Genomic DNA, 17056 nt, shown 5'->3' with positions numbered 1-17056 from the left:
AGTGAAACACTATACCAAATAGCCCAGGCCCTGACTAACTCCTTGTACCATTCTCTAATTAGGTTCTGTGTATCACTCATCAACTTTTCCTGGCTGTGCTGTGAGCCCTAGCGGCCAGAGACTCTGCTTGTCTTATAGCCCCTCCCCCCCCAGCTCACTTTTGATACACAGCAAGTGCTCAAGGACCACTTGATCACTGGAGACCAGCAAGCCTCCCCTGGACACAGGAACTGAGGCCCTCCCCTCATTGACAAAGAGATGGCCTTCCTTTCTCTAGAATGTCCAGCCTCTGCAGAGATGATATGGCATCTGTTTCTCAATCTGGGATAAATGTTCTGGATCAAGGAGTCCCATCAAAGTGCCTCCCGAAGCACTTAGGGAATTATGCTGGGGGAGTCCTTCTTGGCAGCAGATAACAAATCAATTGCAGCTCAGTGAAAATGCTGAGCTACAATGGGATCACTCAGGCCAGGCTAAGAAAGGAACTAGGGACACCCTTTCCCTCGAGGCCCAAACCCAGAGACCCTCCTGTGGATTTAGCAGCTGGACTCAGCATGACCAGCCATTCCAGTTTGTCCAGTACTGTACTGGTTCTAGTGAAAGTCCTGCATCCTGGGACCCCTCAGTCCAGGCAAACAGGAGCACCTAGCTCCTGTCCTCACAGCGCAGGAGCCCTGCGTGTGCCCCCATGTTCCTGTGGCCGCGCCCCCACTTCCAAATATCTTCCCGGCCATTACCCCGACCGCCGGTGTGAGCCCACAGCCAGTGAAAAGAACACAGGGCTCCTGATTTCAACCCTGGGGGTTCAATTCTGAATCTCGCTCCTTGTGCTGCCCTGGCCCCAGCCCCCAAATACCAGGGAAATTACAGGGAAGGGAAGCAAATGTACCTGAAGGAGGGAGACATTGGCAAGGCTGAGTCTGAAGAGGTAGTTCCTGTGAAAACAGAAACAGAGACGGTAAGTCAGGCCGGTTCTGCAGGTAGGTCTCCAGGAACAGCTTCGTGGCTCCTGCCTCGTGGGGTGCCAGGACTGGGTGCCGACTGCAGATGGCTGCCAGTGGGCCGACCCCAGGGAGAGCTCCACCTCCGTGTGCTCATTTAATCTGCACTGCCACGCCGGGAGTAGAGAGAAAACTCCATTTTACAGACGAGGAAACAGTTTGGGTAAATGGCCCAAATCATAGAGATAGTAAGTGCAGGAGGTGAGATTGAAACCCAGACGCATCTGCCCCCAAAGCCCACGCTGTCTCTGTTCCCCGCCATCCCAGCAGGCCCAGGGCAGAGCTTCCTACACCCCTTTCCCAACCGTGGAAACTGTTTCTGTTCAACATAAAGCCTCATGGAGCTCTTGTGGGGACCCAGGCAGGTCATCTTCTTCCTTCCCTCGACTACCTCCCTGACCCACTTCCCCTCCTCAGACAGGCCAGCCATCTGTCCTGGCTCCACGGCCTGGGCCCCTGGAGTCCTGTCTGCTTCCTCATCTCCCGCAGTCCCTCCTGCGGTCAGTGACTCTGGATCTGACCTTTCCACGGCCACCTCCCTGGACCAGCCTGTCTCCTCTTGCCCAAACTGCCCCTCTGCCACCTTGTGGCTCCTCTCTTCCACATCGCCACCTGCACGGGGCTGCCAGATTCACCCTCCTCAAACGCTGCTTTCATCATACCAGCCTGCTGCTCGAAAACCTTAAATAAGGAAACTCATATCCACACGAAAACCTGCACACGGATGTTTATAACAGCTTTATTCATAATTGCCAGAACTTGGAAGCAACCAAAATGTCCTTCAGTAGTTGCGTGGATAAACTGTGGTGCATCCAGACAATGGAATATTATTCAGTGTTAAAAAGAAATGAGCTATCAAGCCATGGAAAGACGTAGGGGAAGCTTAAATACATATTACTAAGTGAAAAAAGCTGATTTGGAAAGGTTATATGCTGTATGATTTCATTATATGATATTCTGGAAAAGGCAGAACTATGGAGACATTAAAACGATCAGCGGTTGCCAGGGGGTGGGGTGGCGGCGGGGATGAACAGGCAGAGCACAGGGGATTTTTAGGGCAGTGAAACTACTAGGTATGACACCCTAATGGTGAATACATGATATTATACATTTGTCCAGACCCACAGAATGTACACCACCAAGAGTGAACCTTAAGGTAAACTCTGGGCTTTGGGTGATGATGATGTGTCAGTGTAGGTTCATCAATTGTAAAAAATGCACCTGCGGTGGAGGCTACTGGTGGTGAGGGAAGCTGGGCCTGTGTGGGGCGGGGGTGCCTATGGGAACTCTCTGTACCTTCCTGTCAAGTTTGCTGCCAACCTAAAACTACTCTAAAAAAATAAAGTCTTAATTAAAAAAAAAAAAAACCACCTTAAATAATAGTAATGATGATACCATCACTACTATGACTATCGCCCACTTACTGAGCACTCATGGGGTCAGGCGCTGCTGAAACTGCTTTGCACGGACTCTGAAGCCACAAGGCACTATGCGTGGACTCGGAGGGTGGCAGGACCCCCAGGTCAGAGAGCCACATGAAAGTGATTGCAGGTTCAGAGTAGCCCCTGTGGCAGAGGCAGGGAGAATTCCAGCTCAGCCACTTGCTGGGGGCCTTCTGAGGGGCTCAGTGTCCACATCTGTAAAATGGAGAAACTAATGCCTGTCATTCTTATTTCATAGGGCCGTGGAGACAGAGGAATGGTGTGACTCATGTTGAAAGGCTTTATTAATGTCAAACAGATGTAAAGTTTGGGTTTTCCCTAAGATTTTTCTTTCCTTCTTACATCTTCTTCTGGCCATTCCTCTTGGTTCCTGAAGTTTTCAGGAATGATCGCTTTAGAAAGTTCTGGCCCACCTTGGCTGTGCTGAGAAATGAGGGGAAAGGTTGTAGAGTGGGCCAGAAAGAGAGGGAGAGGCCCTGCTGAATGAATCCAGGGGCCTGAAGGAGACACCTCTGGCTCTGGGTCCAGGACCCACTCGGCTGCTTTTCTGTCCTGGTGGGCCTCACTAGGGGACCTTGGCTCCAGGCCTCTGAGGTCCCTCCCCAGGCCCCTCCTCTGCCCCCACCCTCCCAGCCTGGGGACGGATGGGCTCCAGCTTAAGGCTCTGCCCCAGCTGTCTGCTCAGGTAACACAGGCATCTGCTCACAGCTTTAAAAAATTAGGGGAAACGTTGCATCACTTTATTCATTTTTATCTCAACAAAAATCATTCATCACAACATCGAAGTCTGCTTCCCTGGGAGATAAGAAGAGAGAGAAATCTCTGAAGCTTGACCCATCCTAAACCCCTTACGCAACAAGGCGGGGTATAAATGAATAAAAAATTTCCCTACCCTGAATTCCAGAGGCCCAGGGGGTCACAGAGAAGGGGGAAAATGTCAGGGAGAAGAGAAGGAGGAAGGAAAGAAGCTCCAAGAGAAAGGGGGAGGAGGAAGAGGCTGAGGACCCACTTCATTTGCTGTAAGGGGTGCAAGGGACCCGGTCCAGGTTTTCCCCCGGTTCTCTGTGGGCATAGCCAGGCTCAAGGACCCAGGCAAAGGGATGCCACCCCTCACCCGCATGTGGGGGAGGAAGAGGATCAGGAAGAGCAGTGTGAGCACAGGCAGGTGACTCAACCCTCCTGCGTTTCAGTTTCCTGGTCCATACAATGGGGATAATCATAGAACCTACTGCCTGGGGTTACCGTGAAGATGACATGACTTATTACATGCCTGATTTACTACACGTTTTAGATGTTTTACTACACATTTGGTACATAAAATAGTGCCTGGCACATGGTAGGTGCAGAATGAATGGCAGCTTTCAAAATGCTTCCACAAGGTTCAGAGAGCAAAGGCACCAGGATTTTTAAATTTATTTATTTATTTATTTATTTATTGTCTAGTTGATTTACAATATTACAGTAGTTTCAGGTGTACAACATAGTGATTCAGTATTTTTATAGCTTATACTCCATTTAAAGTTTTTATAAAATATTGGCTTTATTTCCCTGTGCTGTACAGTTTATTCTTGTGGCCTCTTTTTTCTATACACAGTAGTTTCTCTTAATCCCCTACTCCTATCTCGCCCCCCTCCTTTCCTCTCCCCACTGGTAACCACTAGTTTGTTCTCTATATCTGTGAGTCCATTTCTGTTTTGCTATATTAATTCATTTGTTTTATTTTTTAGATTCCACATATAAATGATAACATTCGGTGTTCGTCTTTCTCTGTCTTACTTATTTCAAAGGCATCAGGATTCTAAAAACTACATATGTAAAGCTGGTGGACACTGAATCAGGTGGAAGGATGGCATTAATGTCAGCCTCCTGACTGCAGTGTTGTATTATGGTTATGCAAGATGTTACCACTGTTGGGGGGGGGAACGGGGTGAAGGATATAAGGATGCGATCTCTGTATTATTTCTTACATCTGCATGTAAATCTACCATTATCTCAACATAAAAAGTAAAACAATGATTCTCTTTGCTGGGAAAATAAGGTCCACACTCTTGTATACTTGCATATGTACAGATTACTTTGGAGAGGACATGCAAACTCACCACAGGGCATGCCTCCAGTGGGGGGTCCTGCTTGGTGTATAGTGGGCTGGCCCTGCTTTTCACTTTTGTACCTTCTGAATGTTATACCATAACACATATCACTGATGCAAAATAATAAGTTAATTTCAAAATTAAAAAAATAAAATGCATTCCACCCCAGCTTCTTAATAGCCCTGTGATGTTGGCAGCGTCACATAACCCGGACTTTACAGATGAGGAAAGTGAGGCTCACAGGTCAAGACCACCCAGGACAAGAATGCAGCTCATCTGGTCCAGAGCTCTGTCCTCGACTTGCCTCCTTTTCACGTGGCAAATGAAGGGGTGGGGCCACACAGGAAAGCCCAGAAGTCAAGGATGGTCAGCTACACAGTGGAGCCTGGAGGTGTCCAACCCAGTGGCCGTCCTCCCTCACCCCAGACCTGCTGAATCAGAACCCCTGGGGCGGAGAGCTTCTGAAAAACACCAGTGCAGTTGGAGGTGGTAACGTGGGTTGGCAGAAAAAACTCTAGCCCTGAGGTTAGGGGACCTGGGTTCTCGTCCCCAGATTCTGTTGTCATCTTGCTACGTGGTCTTGGGAAGGTCACCTTCCCCACCCCAGCCTCTGCTTCCTCATGTTTAAATCGAGGACAGTTGGATTAGGCCAGTGATTCTGAAACTCCAGTGTGCATCAGGCTTACCTGGAGCGCTTGTTAAAACACAGGTTGCTGGGCCCCACCCCCAGAGTTTCTGACTCATCAGGTCTGGGGTAGGGCCCAAGAATTTGATTTCTAACGAGTTTCCCAATGCTACCGATGCTGCTATTCCCACTGCAACAGACCATCTCTAACCTCCCTTCCCTACCAGAGCTGACGGTCTATGATTTTGTGAGGATTTTCTCCTCCTACTCCACTCTGTAAAGTCTCTACAAGTCCTCCCTAGAGTGTATTATCCCTTGAATACCAGACCTGGGCAGTGGGGCTAACTGATATCAGGCAACAGGGAGGTGAGGTCCTTCATAAAAGAAGCACGTGGCCTGTGTCCCATGTCCCAGGTGCAGGCAGCCAGCCGGCCAGCAGGGGGCTCCTGGGCACCTTCTCTGCATGGAGCTCCCAGGGAGGACACCAGCTAGGTAGGTCCTGGCAGGATGGCAGGGACAGGGGCTAGGAGGTTGCTAGCGGGCATTCCTGCCCTTAATAACTGCCAGACACTGAGGAATGTGGCTTGCTGAGATCTGGAGGTCACTTCCTTCCCACCTCCCCCCACCCACCCATCCACTGCTTCCTTTTCTGGGGGACTGACATTCAGACACAGAGAGGGCCTGGTAGGGTGGAACAGGAGCCCAGGGTGAGGGTCTGCCCACAGAGTGTCATCCCAAATAATATTCCCTCCACTCAATTCGCTTAGAATTGATCCCCCAGTCCTGGCCCCAACCCTCCTGTACCTCATTACCTGGCTCCCACGATGAGCTGGTTTCTGGAAGGATCCAGAGCGAGCTGGGAGAAATCTTGGGCTCCAGGGTAGGTGAAGTTAGAGACCCATGGCTTCAGATCTGGGGGAGGGAGAAGCAGTCATTCGGTTACTGTTGGCCCAGGGGCTCCCAGCTGCACCAGCATCGAACCCAAGAACGGAAGGGCTGCAGTGAGGCAGGGGCACCCCGGAGACCTGGGTTCTACCTGCCCACCTCTGTGAGCAGCCGGCTAGGGGACAGGGAGTGGGGGTGGTGTCACTGCTCCTGCTTTGTTCCCTAGCTCAGAGAAGGGCTCCACCCACCCCCTAGCTGCGCAAAGGGATACCTGTAATCATCCTTGACCCCCTGAGACCCTCACCAGCCACACCAAACACACTGGCAAATCCTGTCCGTTCTCTGAAATCCATCCATCTCGCCCTCCGCACCCTACCCCCCAGCCAAGCCACCATCATCTCTTGCCTGGACTGGTGCCAACAGCATCCTAACTGGCATGGCTTCCACTCTTGCCCCTCCAGCCCATTTCCCACACAGCCACAAAGTGATCTCTCTAAAATGCAAAGCTGGTTATGTCACTCTCTAGCTTAGAACTCTTTAATAGCTCCCAGTTTCCTCCAGGAAAAGTCCCAACTCCTTTCGGTTCTGGCCCCACTGTCCTCCCAAGTAGAATGAATGCCTGGCACATTAGTGATCTAGTGATCCACTGAAAGAATGATGCTTCTGCTTATACATTCCCCCTTACACCCTCCACTCCAGCCACACTCAACCAGAACACAGTGCACATCTCCAGATCTATCCTGCAGGAGCCTGCAAACCTTTGCAATTCTATTCTTCCTCAATGGAACAGTTCCTGTTTGTCCCCGTCCCCACCCCACCTCCTCCAAGAAGTCTTCCCTGACTCCCCCACACAAGGTGACCGGCTCCTATAGACCTCTTCTTGACTGCCATCAAAGCTCCTATCTCACTGGGTGTCTAATCTGGTAGTTTGCCCTGGGGGACAGGGAAAATCTTGCTTCTGGGAGCTCTAGCCTCTGCCCAGCACCTGCACCTGGAAGTATTTGAATGAATGTATGAATAATCGTCAACTCCCTTTTGTACAAGAAACCTCAGGTTTTCAGACAAGACTCCACAGAGGTGGAAGAAATGGAGGGTGGGTGGGCAGTGCCCATCTCTGTCTCCAAGAAGGATCTTCCCAGCCAAGGCCAAAGTCTTTCATGGGGACCAGGTGGGCAGAGGAGACCTCGAAGCCCTCTGGATGGATGGGGCAGTGGTCTGGAGAGGGTACACCTGGGGAACAGTGCCCAGCTGACTTTCCCTCCAAATGGAGAACCACTTCCCCCATCTTGGCTCACAGCCCCTTAACAGCTCTCCTTCAGCCCCTTCCTCATGGATGTGAGGGAACTGACCAGTAAAGAGAGAAAGCTGTGGGGCAGAGGAACTTTCACGCCGATAGGGTAAAGATGAGGGGAACGTGAGGAGGCCCTGAGATTTCTTCCTCACAGTGTATTAGTAACTGGCTCCCAGAAGGCTCAGAGTAGTGTGTGTCTGTGTGTGTGTGTGTGTGTGTGTGTGTGTAATCCAAGGGAAATAAATCAGTGCTCATTATCCCTCCACTACAGAGTAAAAGCAGCCCTTCATTTCTGCATGGCAGGCAAACACTTAATCGCTCCCTGGAGAACTGAAGGTTTTGCGAGTTGGATGTTTTTCAGAAAACTGTGATATGCACGATTAAAAAAAAGAAGAAAGAAAAACTGCAGCAAAATGAAGCAAATCCTTTGTGTCTGCCTCTGCCCTCAGCAGGTGACTATAGGTTGGCAAGAACCACCACGAAGTTGCAATGGCATTTGGGTGATCACAGTATAAGGAGTGGATCTGGAGTCGGGTAGGCCAGGTTTTTAGCTGACCTCAGGGCCGCTCTCAGAAATCCTGATAGGATATCATGGTACATTAGAGACTAAGCCAAGGGTCCTCCTTCTCCAGGAAGCCTTCCTGGATTATAACCTCTCCATCCTGATCTTATTTTGTTCCATATTCTCTCCACCCTTCGTGTTCCATTCACATTGCACGTTTTTGTCACTCTGAATGTGCTCATCTGTTTTCCGGGTGGGGTATGTGTATGTGTGTGTGAGAGGGGTTGCCATCCCCAGCATACTGGGTGCTCTCCAATAGTAGCAGCCGGCTTGCACTTTAATCCCCTTCTTCCCTTCTGACAGGGGTATTCCAGATGTGGGCAGCTGAACAGGGGAAGACGTGGCATGACTGGTCTGCGGCAAACCAGGAGAAACTCCATCTGGAGATAGCTCAGCTCAGCCTTCATTCCAGCCCTTTCTTGGGGTGAAGGGAGAGGAAGAGGAAACAGGGCAGGAGCCAGGATGACAGTGGGAGGTGGGGGTGGAGGAGGGGGGGCGGTCCCTTCCAGTTTCTGTCCCTCTTCCTTACCCCGAAGTGACTGACAAGGGCAAGGGGGAAGGGGCAAGGGGGGAGATGCAGCGGGCACAGCGCGGTGATCCTGGGGGAGCTGTCTTGGGAAGGGAGCCAGATTCCTCTTATTACACAGGCAAAGAGGACCAGAGGGAAGGCTGTTGTTAAAACACCGAGCACGTTCTGAGCTCCGTGTGCAGTGAACGCTTTGGACAGTGACTTTAAGAGAAAAATGACATTCTCCATGACGTGCCTGTGATTTTAATTATAGTCAATTCAATTACCCACTTTGTGGATTAACCACTGCCAGTGTTAACCCCATACTGGCTTCTCCCCGCCACCTAGAAAGGCCAAGCTGTGGCAAAAGGAATAACGTGCAGGCCAGAGAGAAACAAAGGTGGATCCCCTTAAAAGAAACCCATAGGAGAAAATTTAACCTTACAAAACAGAAAAACGTCTGTCAGATTCCGCAATTGGCAGCTCCTCTGGGGTATGTAGGGGTTATTCACAGATCAGCCAGGTGTCAGGGGAGAGGGAAACTCACAGTTACAGGGTTGGAAGCCTACTCAACTGTCAGAAGTAAAATGTAACATCTGGAAGCTGGGGGTTGGTGCGGGGCTGGATTATGGCAGCTTCTCTGGAACACGGCATCACCCAGAACATAGTCACCCAACACGAATGGAGTCCCTAGTCTGTGCCCAGCAGAACTAAAGGATGTGGGGAGACAAGGGGACCAGCCCTCATCCAGGACTAACTGCACTGGGGGACCAAAGGGAGCGACATTTAAGGAACAACAGGGACATGAGTACTCAAAGGGAACTTCTTCACCTCTGAGGCCCCGCAGCGTCCAGCTCCGTGCCTGGAGTCACGTATTGGGTCAGGGGCCCAAGAAAAATTTGGCCAATAGGCAGGAAAACCCAAAGCCATCAGAAAAAGGGAACGGGTGAATTTTGGGGAAGCCAGGAGGCCTGAGGAGGAAAGAGATGACTCCCGTCTCCAGGGCTATCAGTCTATGACGGACCATCTCTGCTCACCTGGGACTCAGGGGATTTCTTAGTCACTCTGTGTCAACTGCCTATGTCACTCTGAGCCTCATTCCTTCCTTCTGAGAGGGGGCGGGGTGGGAAGTCAGTTTCATTCAAGTAATTTACAGCTGAAGATCAGAAATGGTGTCAAGGAAGCCAGGCTTTCAAGGAACACATCTTCCACCTCTCCACCCTCCTCCCATCACCAGCCAGTTTGTTCCAGTACAGACCAGCCTGGCTGGGTGACAGGGATTTCCCTGCTCTCCTTCCATTGTCCATGGCCCCCAGGATCAGCCAGGCCAACCGTGCCCCAGCAAAGCCCCTGAGAAGAAAGGGTTCATTAGGAGCTGCCGCAGGCGGCCCCCGCATGAAGAGGACACCCTCAGAATTCTGCTCCTTGGTCCCTCCCTTCAGCGACAGCCTCCGGGAGCCATCAGAAGTCGGAGAGTGTGCGTGCGTTTTGTAGGTTTAAGGACATTACTAATTTGCTTTAATCCACTTAAGCCTTCGAAGCCTCAGATCCCAGCTCAAACAAGACAGCACGGAGAAGACAGCTGGAAACCCTCCTCCCCGAGACAGGAGGCAGCCCACAGCTGGGAATCCCACACATCTGAAATGCCTCCAGCCTCCCCACCTCGCTGCCCCAACTCTTATCCATACGGCCTTCCCCACCCCCCGAATCCCATGCCCGCCTCGGTCTTATGGATTCATTTCTCCACTCTGGTTTCCATCTGGCCCCTCTCAGCTGGCTGTGTGGAATCGCAGAGGATGGGCTGCCGCGCATCTGACGGTGGAGCGCCTGGTCCTTTTGCGGCGGGGAGTGGGAAGAGCCCGGGACGGAGTCAGGAGGCGGACATGGAGACCTGGCTCTGACAAGTCCCTCCAACCATCTACACCTCAGCCCTCCCCATTTGTAAACAGAGGTGAGAGCCCTTGCCCTGCCTCACTGCCAGCGTTACTGTGAAGAGGAAATAGGATGGGTGTTTATCAAACTTAAGAACCTGGGGACACCTGAGACCACATCTGCAGGTCCCAGTGTGAGCTCCATCATTTAGGTGATGGATCCTGAAGTGTCGATGTGGTCCTAACACCCCCAGTGACCACCAAACTGGCTAACAGTTTGAGGGAGAACATGCAGGATGCTTCAGAATTTGTGTTTTGTTATGTTTTTAGATTATCATCAAATGTATATACTAATTTTAGAAACTTATTGAGAACTTATGGACCCCTCAGAATATGTCCAGCCATTCACAAACTCCAGTCTGGGAAAGACTATGATAAGACACTCTCATGCTCTCCCTTGACAGAAGGAGTTATTTGTCATCAAGGCCCCTTTTCCTGGGGGCTCCCAAGGCGCCACAGACGGGCATCCCTGCAGCCATCTTAGAGCACAGGGAACCTTTCCAGAGATCTCCAGGCACTTCCTAATGAGTGAGTCAGCTTCATTCTTTCCCAGGGTAGCCAAGAAATAGAGCTTGTGCTTCCAGAAGAGCTGGAAGCACAAGATGACCAACCAACCCTTGGCTACAGCACCCCGGGCATCCATAACCTCATTCTCCAGCAAAGGAATTCCAGAGAAAGACCACCTCCTCCCCCAGGGAAAAATGGATGAAGGGCCTGAACAAATTGTCTGGAGACTAAAATCAGATCCCTCCAGCCCATGGCTGCCCATCCTTCTTACATCTATCCCCAGAGGAAGAGTCTCCCGTACCCTACAGGAAATGACTTCCAACAGCCAAAGAGACCCTGCGGAGGTTCCACCTAAGTCCTTCAGGACACAGTCATTGCACAAAAGGACCGAGAGGGAAGTGGCTCTCACCTGCAAAGGCCACGATGGGGTGTTCCCTCAGGGAGCACAGCTGCTGCTCACTGCTGGGTTCACTGGAGACATCCTGGGAGCTGGCGAGGTGCACCACCAGCAGTGTGAGGCTGGGCGGCAGCAGGGTGATAGCCAGGGGTCCCGGGAACACCATGGTGGGCCCCTCTGTGCTCCCAGCTCCTGGAGGCGGGCTGGGGGGAGACCTGCAATGCAAACACTCACTCTCACCACATGCTCCCTCGGCAGGGCCCACCTCTCCCGATCTCCTCCGTGCCTGTCGGTAGCCCCACGGGATCTGTTTTTTTGTTTGTTTAAGTAAATTTAATTTTTTTTACAATACTTAAGAGTTTGCTCTGCTCTAATAATGTAAAGTTATAGATCATATCTTGAAAGCTAATTTCTCTTGTAATGGTATTCTGGACAAAACTGACAAATTATAGAGCTTTTTCTATTATGATCCCAAATGGTTTAAAATTTATTTTAATGATAAAGGTGGTATCCTAGGGATTTTAATAAATGGAGTTAGGACAAGTGGGTAGTCATTTGTAAAAAGATAAATTTAGATCCATAACTCACACCAACTAGGAAAAATTCCACTGCATGAAAGATTTAAATGTTAAGGATAAAACCAGAAAAATGCTAGAAGAAAATGTGGGCAGAATTCTTTATAACCTTGGAGTGGAGAACCATGACTCCAAATCCAGAAGCTATTAAAGAAAAGATTGACAAATTTAACTACATAAAAACCACAAACTTCTGCATGCTCCCTCTCTCCCCAAAACAAACATCAAGCAAAATCAAAAGGCAAATGACAAGAAAGGGAAAAAGATATGCAGTTCATGTCAGAGACAAGGGGCTAATATTCCTAATATACAAAGAATTCCTGAGAATTAAGAGGAGAAAGACGAACAATCCAGTAGAAAAATGGCAAAGAATATAAATACAAACAGGACTTAAAAATATGAATGACGCTATTCTCACGCATAATAAGAGCAACACAAATGAAAACTTGGACTGAGATATCGCTGTTCAGCTGTCAGTTTAGCACATATCCAAGTGAGATGACAGCTCTTGGTGAGGCAGTGGAAAAAGGGGCGCTCTCACATACTGCTGGTGGGTGGGCAAAATTGTACAACCGGATGGGGAGGGATTTGGCAACATCTGGCAAAACAACAGAGGCATTTACCCTTTGACCTAATTCCTGGGAGTAAAGCGGTAGCCCGATCCACAAGCTGTGACCAGTCTGAGATAAGATAAATGAATTTGGAGAGTGGTTTTTAAAACCTTTATAGTAATTTGACAGAGCAATTTGTATGTCTATTGGATGTAATAACAAAATATGTGGACTTATATTTTGCCTACATTCTTTTTCTCAATTCACTCCTCAAGGAATTCGCTTTTATTGAATTTTACATAAGTATCCATCCGCGACAGATTGTAAATTGAAAGGTAAAACCTGCTCCTTCACCACAGTTAGTTAAGAAACAAAAATAGACTATAAGGGCACCTGCACACAGGCAAAGTGAATTATGCGCAAGATTATTCCTTATGGTATTTTTTGAAATAACAAAAGACAGGAAACAACCAAATATCCAGCAACTGGAGACTGCTTAAACAAGCCATGGTATGTCTTTGGAAGGGAATATGATGCAGCTCCAGAAAAGAATGGGGGTTTGCTCCAGATTTTGCTATAGAGGAATCTCCAGGTATATTAAGTGAAAAAAGAAAGGTGCAAAACAGTGTAATAGCACCTTCTGTGTAAAAAAGAGGGTAGAGGACTTCCCTGGTGGCGCAGTGGTTAAGAATCCGCCTGCCAATTCAGGGGACACGGGTTCGAGCCCTGGTCCGGGAAGATCCCACATGCCGCAGAGCAACTAAGCCTGTAGGCCACAACTACTGAGCCTGTGCTCTAGAGCCCATGAGCCACAACTGCTGAGCCCACGTGCCTAGAGCCTGTGCTACGCAATAAGAGAAGCCCCCGCTCGCCGCAACTAGAGAAAAGCCAGTGCGCAGCAACGAAGACCCAACGCAGCCAAAAATAAAAATAAATAAATAATAAATAAAAATTTTTTAAAAAGAGGGTAGAAATAAGAATATATATTTATATTTGCTGTATTAGCATTACGATACAGTGGAAAAATAAACCAAAACTAATTCTTTAAAAAAAGGTTACTTAAAAGTAGCAAAATGGTGATCCAGTCTTCTCAATATATACCTTTTTATATTGTTTTCATTTTTGAATATTAAATTTGTTTAATAATACCTATTCAATAAAAATTTTAAAAACCTTTTAAAAATTAGTGTTGGTTCCCTGAAACTTCTAATATGGAGCTGCCCAACGGTTCCTCTGGAGCCTGACCCAGACCCTCTGAATCAGTTCCCCCCTCTTTCCTTCCCCGGCCCATCCAATGTGTCACCAAGCCCTGTTGATCCCACATCCCTCACATGTCCTTAACCCACTGAGTGACCTCTTTGATGTCACTTTCATTATTTGTGAAGGGAAAGGTTGAACTAGATCAGGGATTCCCGGTTGGGATAGGAGCAAATCAGAATCACTTCCACTGGGGGCAGAGTCCTGGGGCCAGCAGGTAAGTGGTCCCAAAGGTGATTGTGATGAGCCTCCCCAAGCCCTAGAGGCCCCTGGGTTTCCTTCGTGCTCTTTTTTGCTCCTAACGCCTCCTCTCTCTTCCCTCCCTACTGCCACTACTTACTCCAGGTCTGGAAAGCTACAGCAGGATGATTTTCTTCTTAAGTTCCCTCACCTGTGTGTGAAATGGTATTAAAACCTATCACTGCATTGCTGCAAGGCTTCCAGAAGTACCCCAGTGACCACACCGTCCATGCACCCTTACCCTACCCCGTCCTGCACCCCACGGGTCATTAGTCCCCAGAGCACCTCTTTCATTCCTTCATTCTCAGGCTCAATTCTCTGTCCCTCCCCAGGAGAGCCTGGCCATCTCTCTGAGCAGAGACTCTCTGGGAGGGAGGTTTGGCTCAAACTTACTCCCTGGAGCGATGTTTCACACACTTGCTCACTGGAACTTATTCCTCAGCGCTAAGCTGGGTCCTTCCTGCTGCAAAGGGCTTGGCACTGCAGTCCTGTCCTGGGTGCCCATCATCTCCTTTCCTCGACGCTGATTCCTGGCCTTGGGGGAGTGAGGAATCAACAGGCAAGGTCAACTCCCTGGAGCCAGTCAACCTGAGTTCAAATCCCAACCTTCTCCTCACCAGTTGTGCGACTCTAGGAAAAAATACTTAACCTCTCTCTGCCTTAGTTTCCCCGAATTGGGAGTGAGCATAACAATATCAACTCCCTCAGCAGTTGTAAAAGTTAAAGGAGTTACAGGTGGCTGTATCTGCAGGTTCTGCCTCTAACCAACCATGGATCGAAAATATTTTGGGAAAAAAATTCCAGAAAGTTCCAAAAAGCAAAACTTGAACTTGCCATGCTCCCAGCAACTATTTACATAGCATTTACAACTATTTACACAGCGTTTGCATTGCGTTAGGTATTATAAGTAATCTAGAGATAATTTAAAGTATATGGGAGGATGTGCATGGGTTATATGCAAATATTACACCATTTTATATAAGGTAGTTGAGCATCTCAGCGTTTTGGTATGGGGGCGTTGTTTCTGGAACCAATCCCCCATGGATACTGGAGTGTACTACCTTTTTTTTTTTAAACATCTTTATTGGAGTATAATTGCTTTACAATGGTGTGTTAGTTTCTGCTGTATAACAAAGTGAATCAGCTGTACATATACATATATCCCCATATCTCCTCCCTCTTGCGTCTCCCTCCTTACCTTTTAAAGGCCTAGAACAGTGCCCGGCAGAGAGTGAACATCAATTAGAGCTATTCTGGTGCCCTGAAGGAAGAGGAGCGGGGAGGACTGGGGAAATTCCCTTGCGCCCTTGCGATGGATGCCTTCTATTCTTCCCTCCACTCTCCCTCCCCCTCCCTGTTCTGTGTCTGGACTGCATCGGGGGCCTCCTTCCCTCTGGTCAATGGGGGGCACTGGCAGAAGATGGGGAGGGGGAGGGAGGGAGGGAGGGAGGAAGGAGGCAGCAGAGTGGGCCGCTGCATCCCTCCACAGAAGATCAGAGCTCGTTCCTGCTGCTTCTCAGCCTCCAGGTTTCCACAATCGCTCCCCACGTCCTCCCTTCAGGCCTGGGGGTGTACTGCCCCTGGTTATCAGCCCCAGAGTATTGCACAGTGAGCCTTCCCATATGGTTCCCCAAACCCTTCCCACACCACTGTCAACAGTTCCTTTATTAAACTGCCCTCACATTTCCCAATTTGCATGTGCCATCTGTTTCCTGTGGGGACCCTGACTGATATTAACCCCTAAATGTCAATGTTCAATGCATATGCAAGTATACTCTTTTTAGACCTTAGCTGGGGTGTTTCTTCCTTTGGCCTCTCAGGACATCGAAGGTGGTAAGGCAACTGCCCTCCCCCCATTATTCCCAATCCTCCCCCTGCCCTATGCTTCTTTCCCAGGCCTCCCTGCCACCCCCAGAGTCCCCAGGCCTGGCCTTCTGCGTGGCCAGATTCTGAGTCCCCCCAGCCTGCATTAGGAGCACATCCTAGGCCCCTTCTTCTCCCCCAGACCCCAGGCCTAAAAATACCTAATTTCCGCAGCAGAAGTTCTGCTCACATTATGGTTTCCATGTAAATATGCCCTCCAAGTCCCTCCTGAATCAATAATTGCTAGATTAATATCACTCTGTCCACCTGGCCCCAGCACAGCACATCTGCTGCTTGAGGAGAAGGGAAGGGTACACGGCACAGGAATGAGGGCAGGAAGGAGTGAGGGCAGAGCCTGGATTCCGATCTCCTCTGCTCAGGCAAGGGAGGAGAAAAGAGGGAGAGAGAGCCCAAGCAGTCGATGGACATGCAAGCGGCACGCAGACCAGAGTCACCCAGAGACAGGCAGACTCTGATTAGGGAGCAGACAGGAAGAGCCGGGGAGGGTTGTTCTGGGGAGGGTTCTGATCCTGAGGATGCGGGGTGGCCGAGGTGCTGACTTCAGCAATGCCACAGGGGCCGTGCCCAGCCTCTTTGACCACCACCTTCAAGGACCTCCTCTGCCCTTGGCAAGGAAGCCAGGAGACCCTAAGAGGGGTACAGAGGAGGGACAGAAGGAACAGGGTGGCAAGGGATGGGGCTGGAGCATGGGGTGCAGATGGCCAGGGCTCCGGGAACCAGGGCCTGCAGATGCCAGCAGAGCAGGGGCTGCCACAGTGAAAAAAGGAGGCAGTTAACCTGCACATCACTGAGAGGGTTACAGGGTCTGACTTCTTGAACCCTTTCTAGATACTTGGGGTGGGGCCTGACTTCCCAACTCCCAAGAATTCCCCATCTTTGGAAATGATCTCCCTCCCATCCACACGTTAAAGGGGTGGACCCTCAGCAGCCTTACACACCTTATCCCCACCCCACCATAGCTGCCTGCACCCGGGGAAGTCATGTGGTCAAAACAGACCAATCAGATGCTCTCCCTGGCCATTTGGGTGTATGCTTCCCACCCCCAACCCCAGGGTCAAGTCAGTCTTTTTAGAGGAACCTGGAACACTAATGGCCCCATGGGGGCGCTGTCTTCCACCTATCCTGTGGGCTGAGGAGAGGAGCAGAAGTCAGAGACCAGTGGCAGGAGAGAGCAGTCTCCCTGGGACACTGCCAGCCTTCCAGTTCCCAGTTCTAGCCCTTTCCTGAGGTCTGACTACGTTCTACTTCCGTGAGCCACCCGCTCCCAGATCCTTGTAATCAAAGTCCCTGTTTCTGCCTAAGCCTGTTGG

At 49.9% G+C, this 17056-nt stretch overlaps 1 protein-coding gene across 4 annotated transcripts in view; it reads right to left on the bottom strand.

Moving 5' to 3' along the window:
- The window catches only part of SEMA5B (semaphorin 5B), a 132534-nt gene that overhangs the window by 33758 nt on the left and 81720 nt on the right, over positions 1–17056 (bottom strand). For all 4 annotated transcript variants that reach the window (XR_009008264.1, XM_057546026.1, XM_057546028.1 and 1 more), the window contains exons 2-4: positions 11252–11454; positions 5971–6070; positions 890–935 (exon numbers count right to left, since the gene is read on the bottom strand). Coding sequence is in view for 3 of the 4 variants with exons in the window: in XM_057546026.1 (XP_057402009.1) it covers positions 890–935; positions 5971–6070; positions 11252–11405 (300 nt within the window). In the remaining variant the exon portion in view is untranslated. The remainder of the gene's footprint in view (positions 1–889; positions 936–5970; positions 6071–11251; positions 11455–17056) is intronic.

This window comes from Balaenoptera acutorostrata, chromosome 4, assembly GCF_949987535.1.
Source record: "Balaenoptera acutorostrata chromosome 4, mBalAcu1.1, whole genome shotgun sequence".
In the NCBI taxonomy this organism is placed as follows: Eukaryota; Metazoa; Chordata; class Mammalia; order Artiodactyla; family Balaenopteridae; genus Balaenoptera; species Balaenoptera acutorostrata.
The sequence above is the reverse complement of the archived record's forward strand: the minus strand, read 5'-3'. Positions and strand labels throughout refer to the sequence as shown.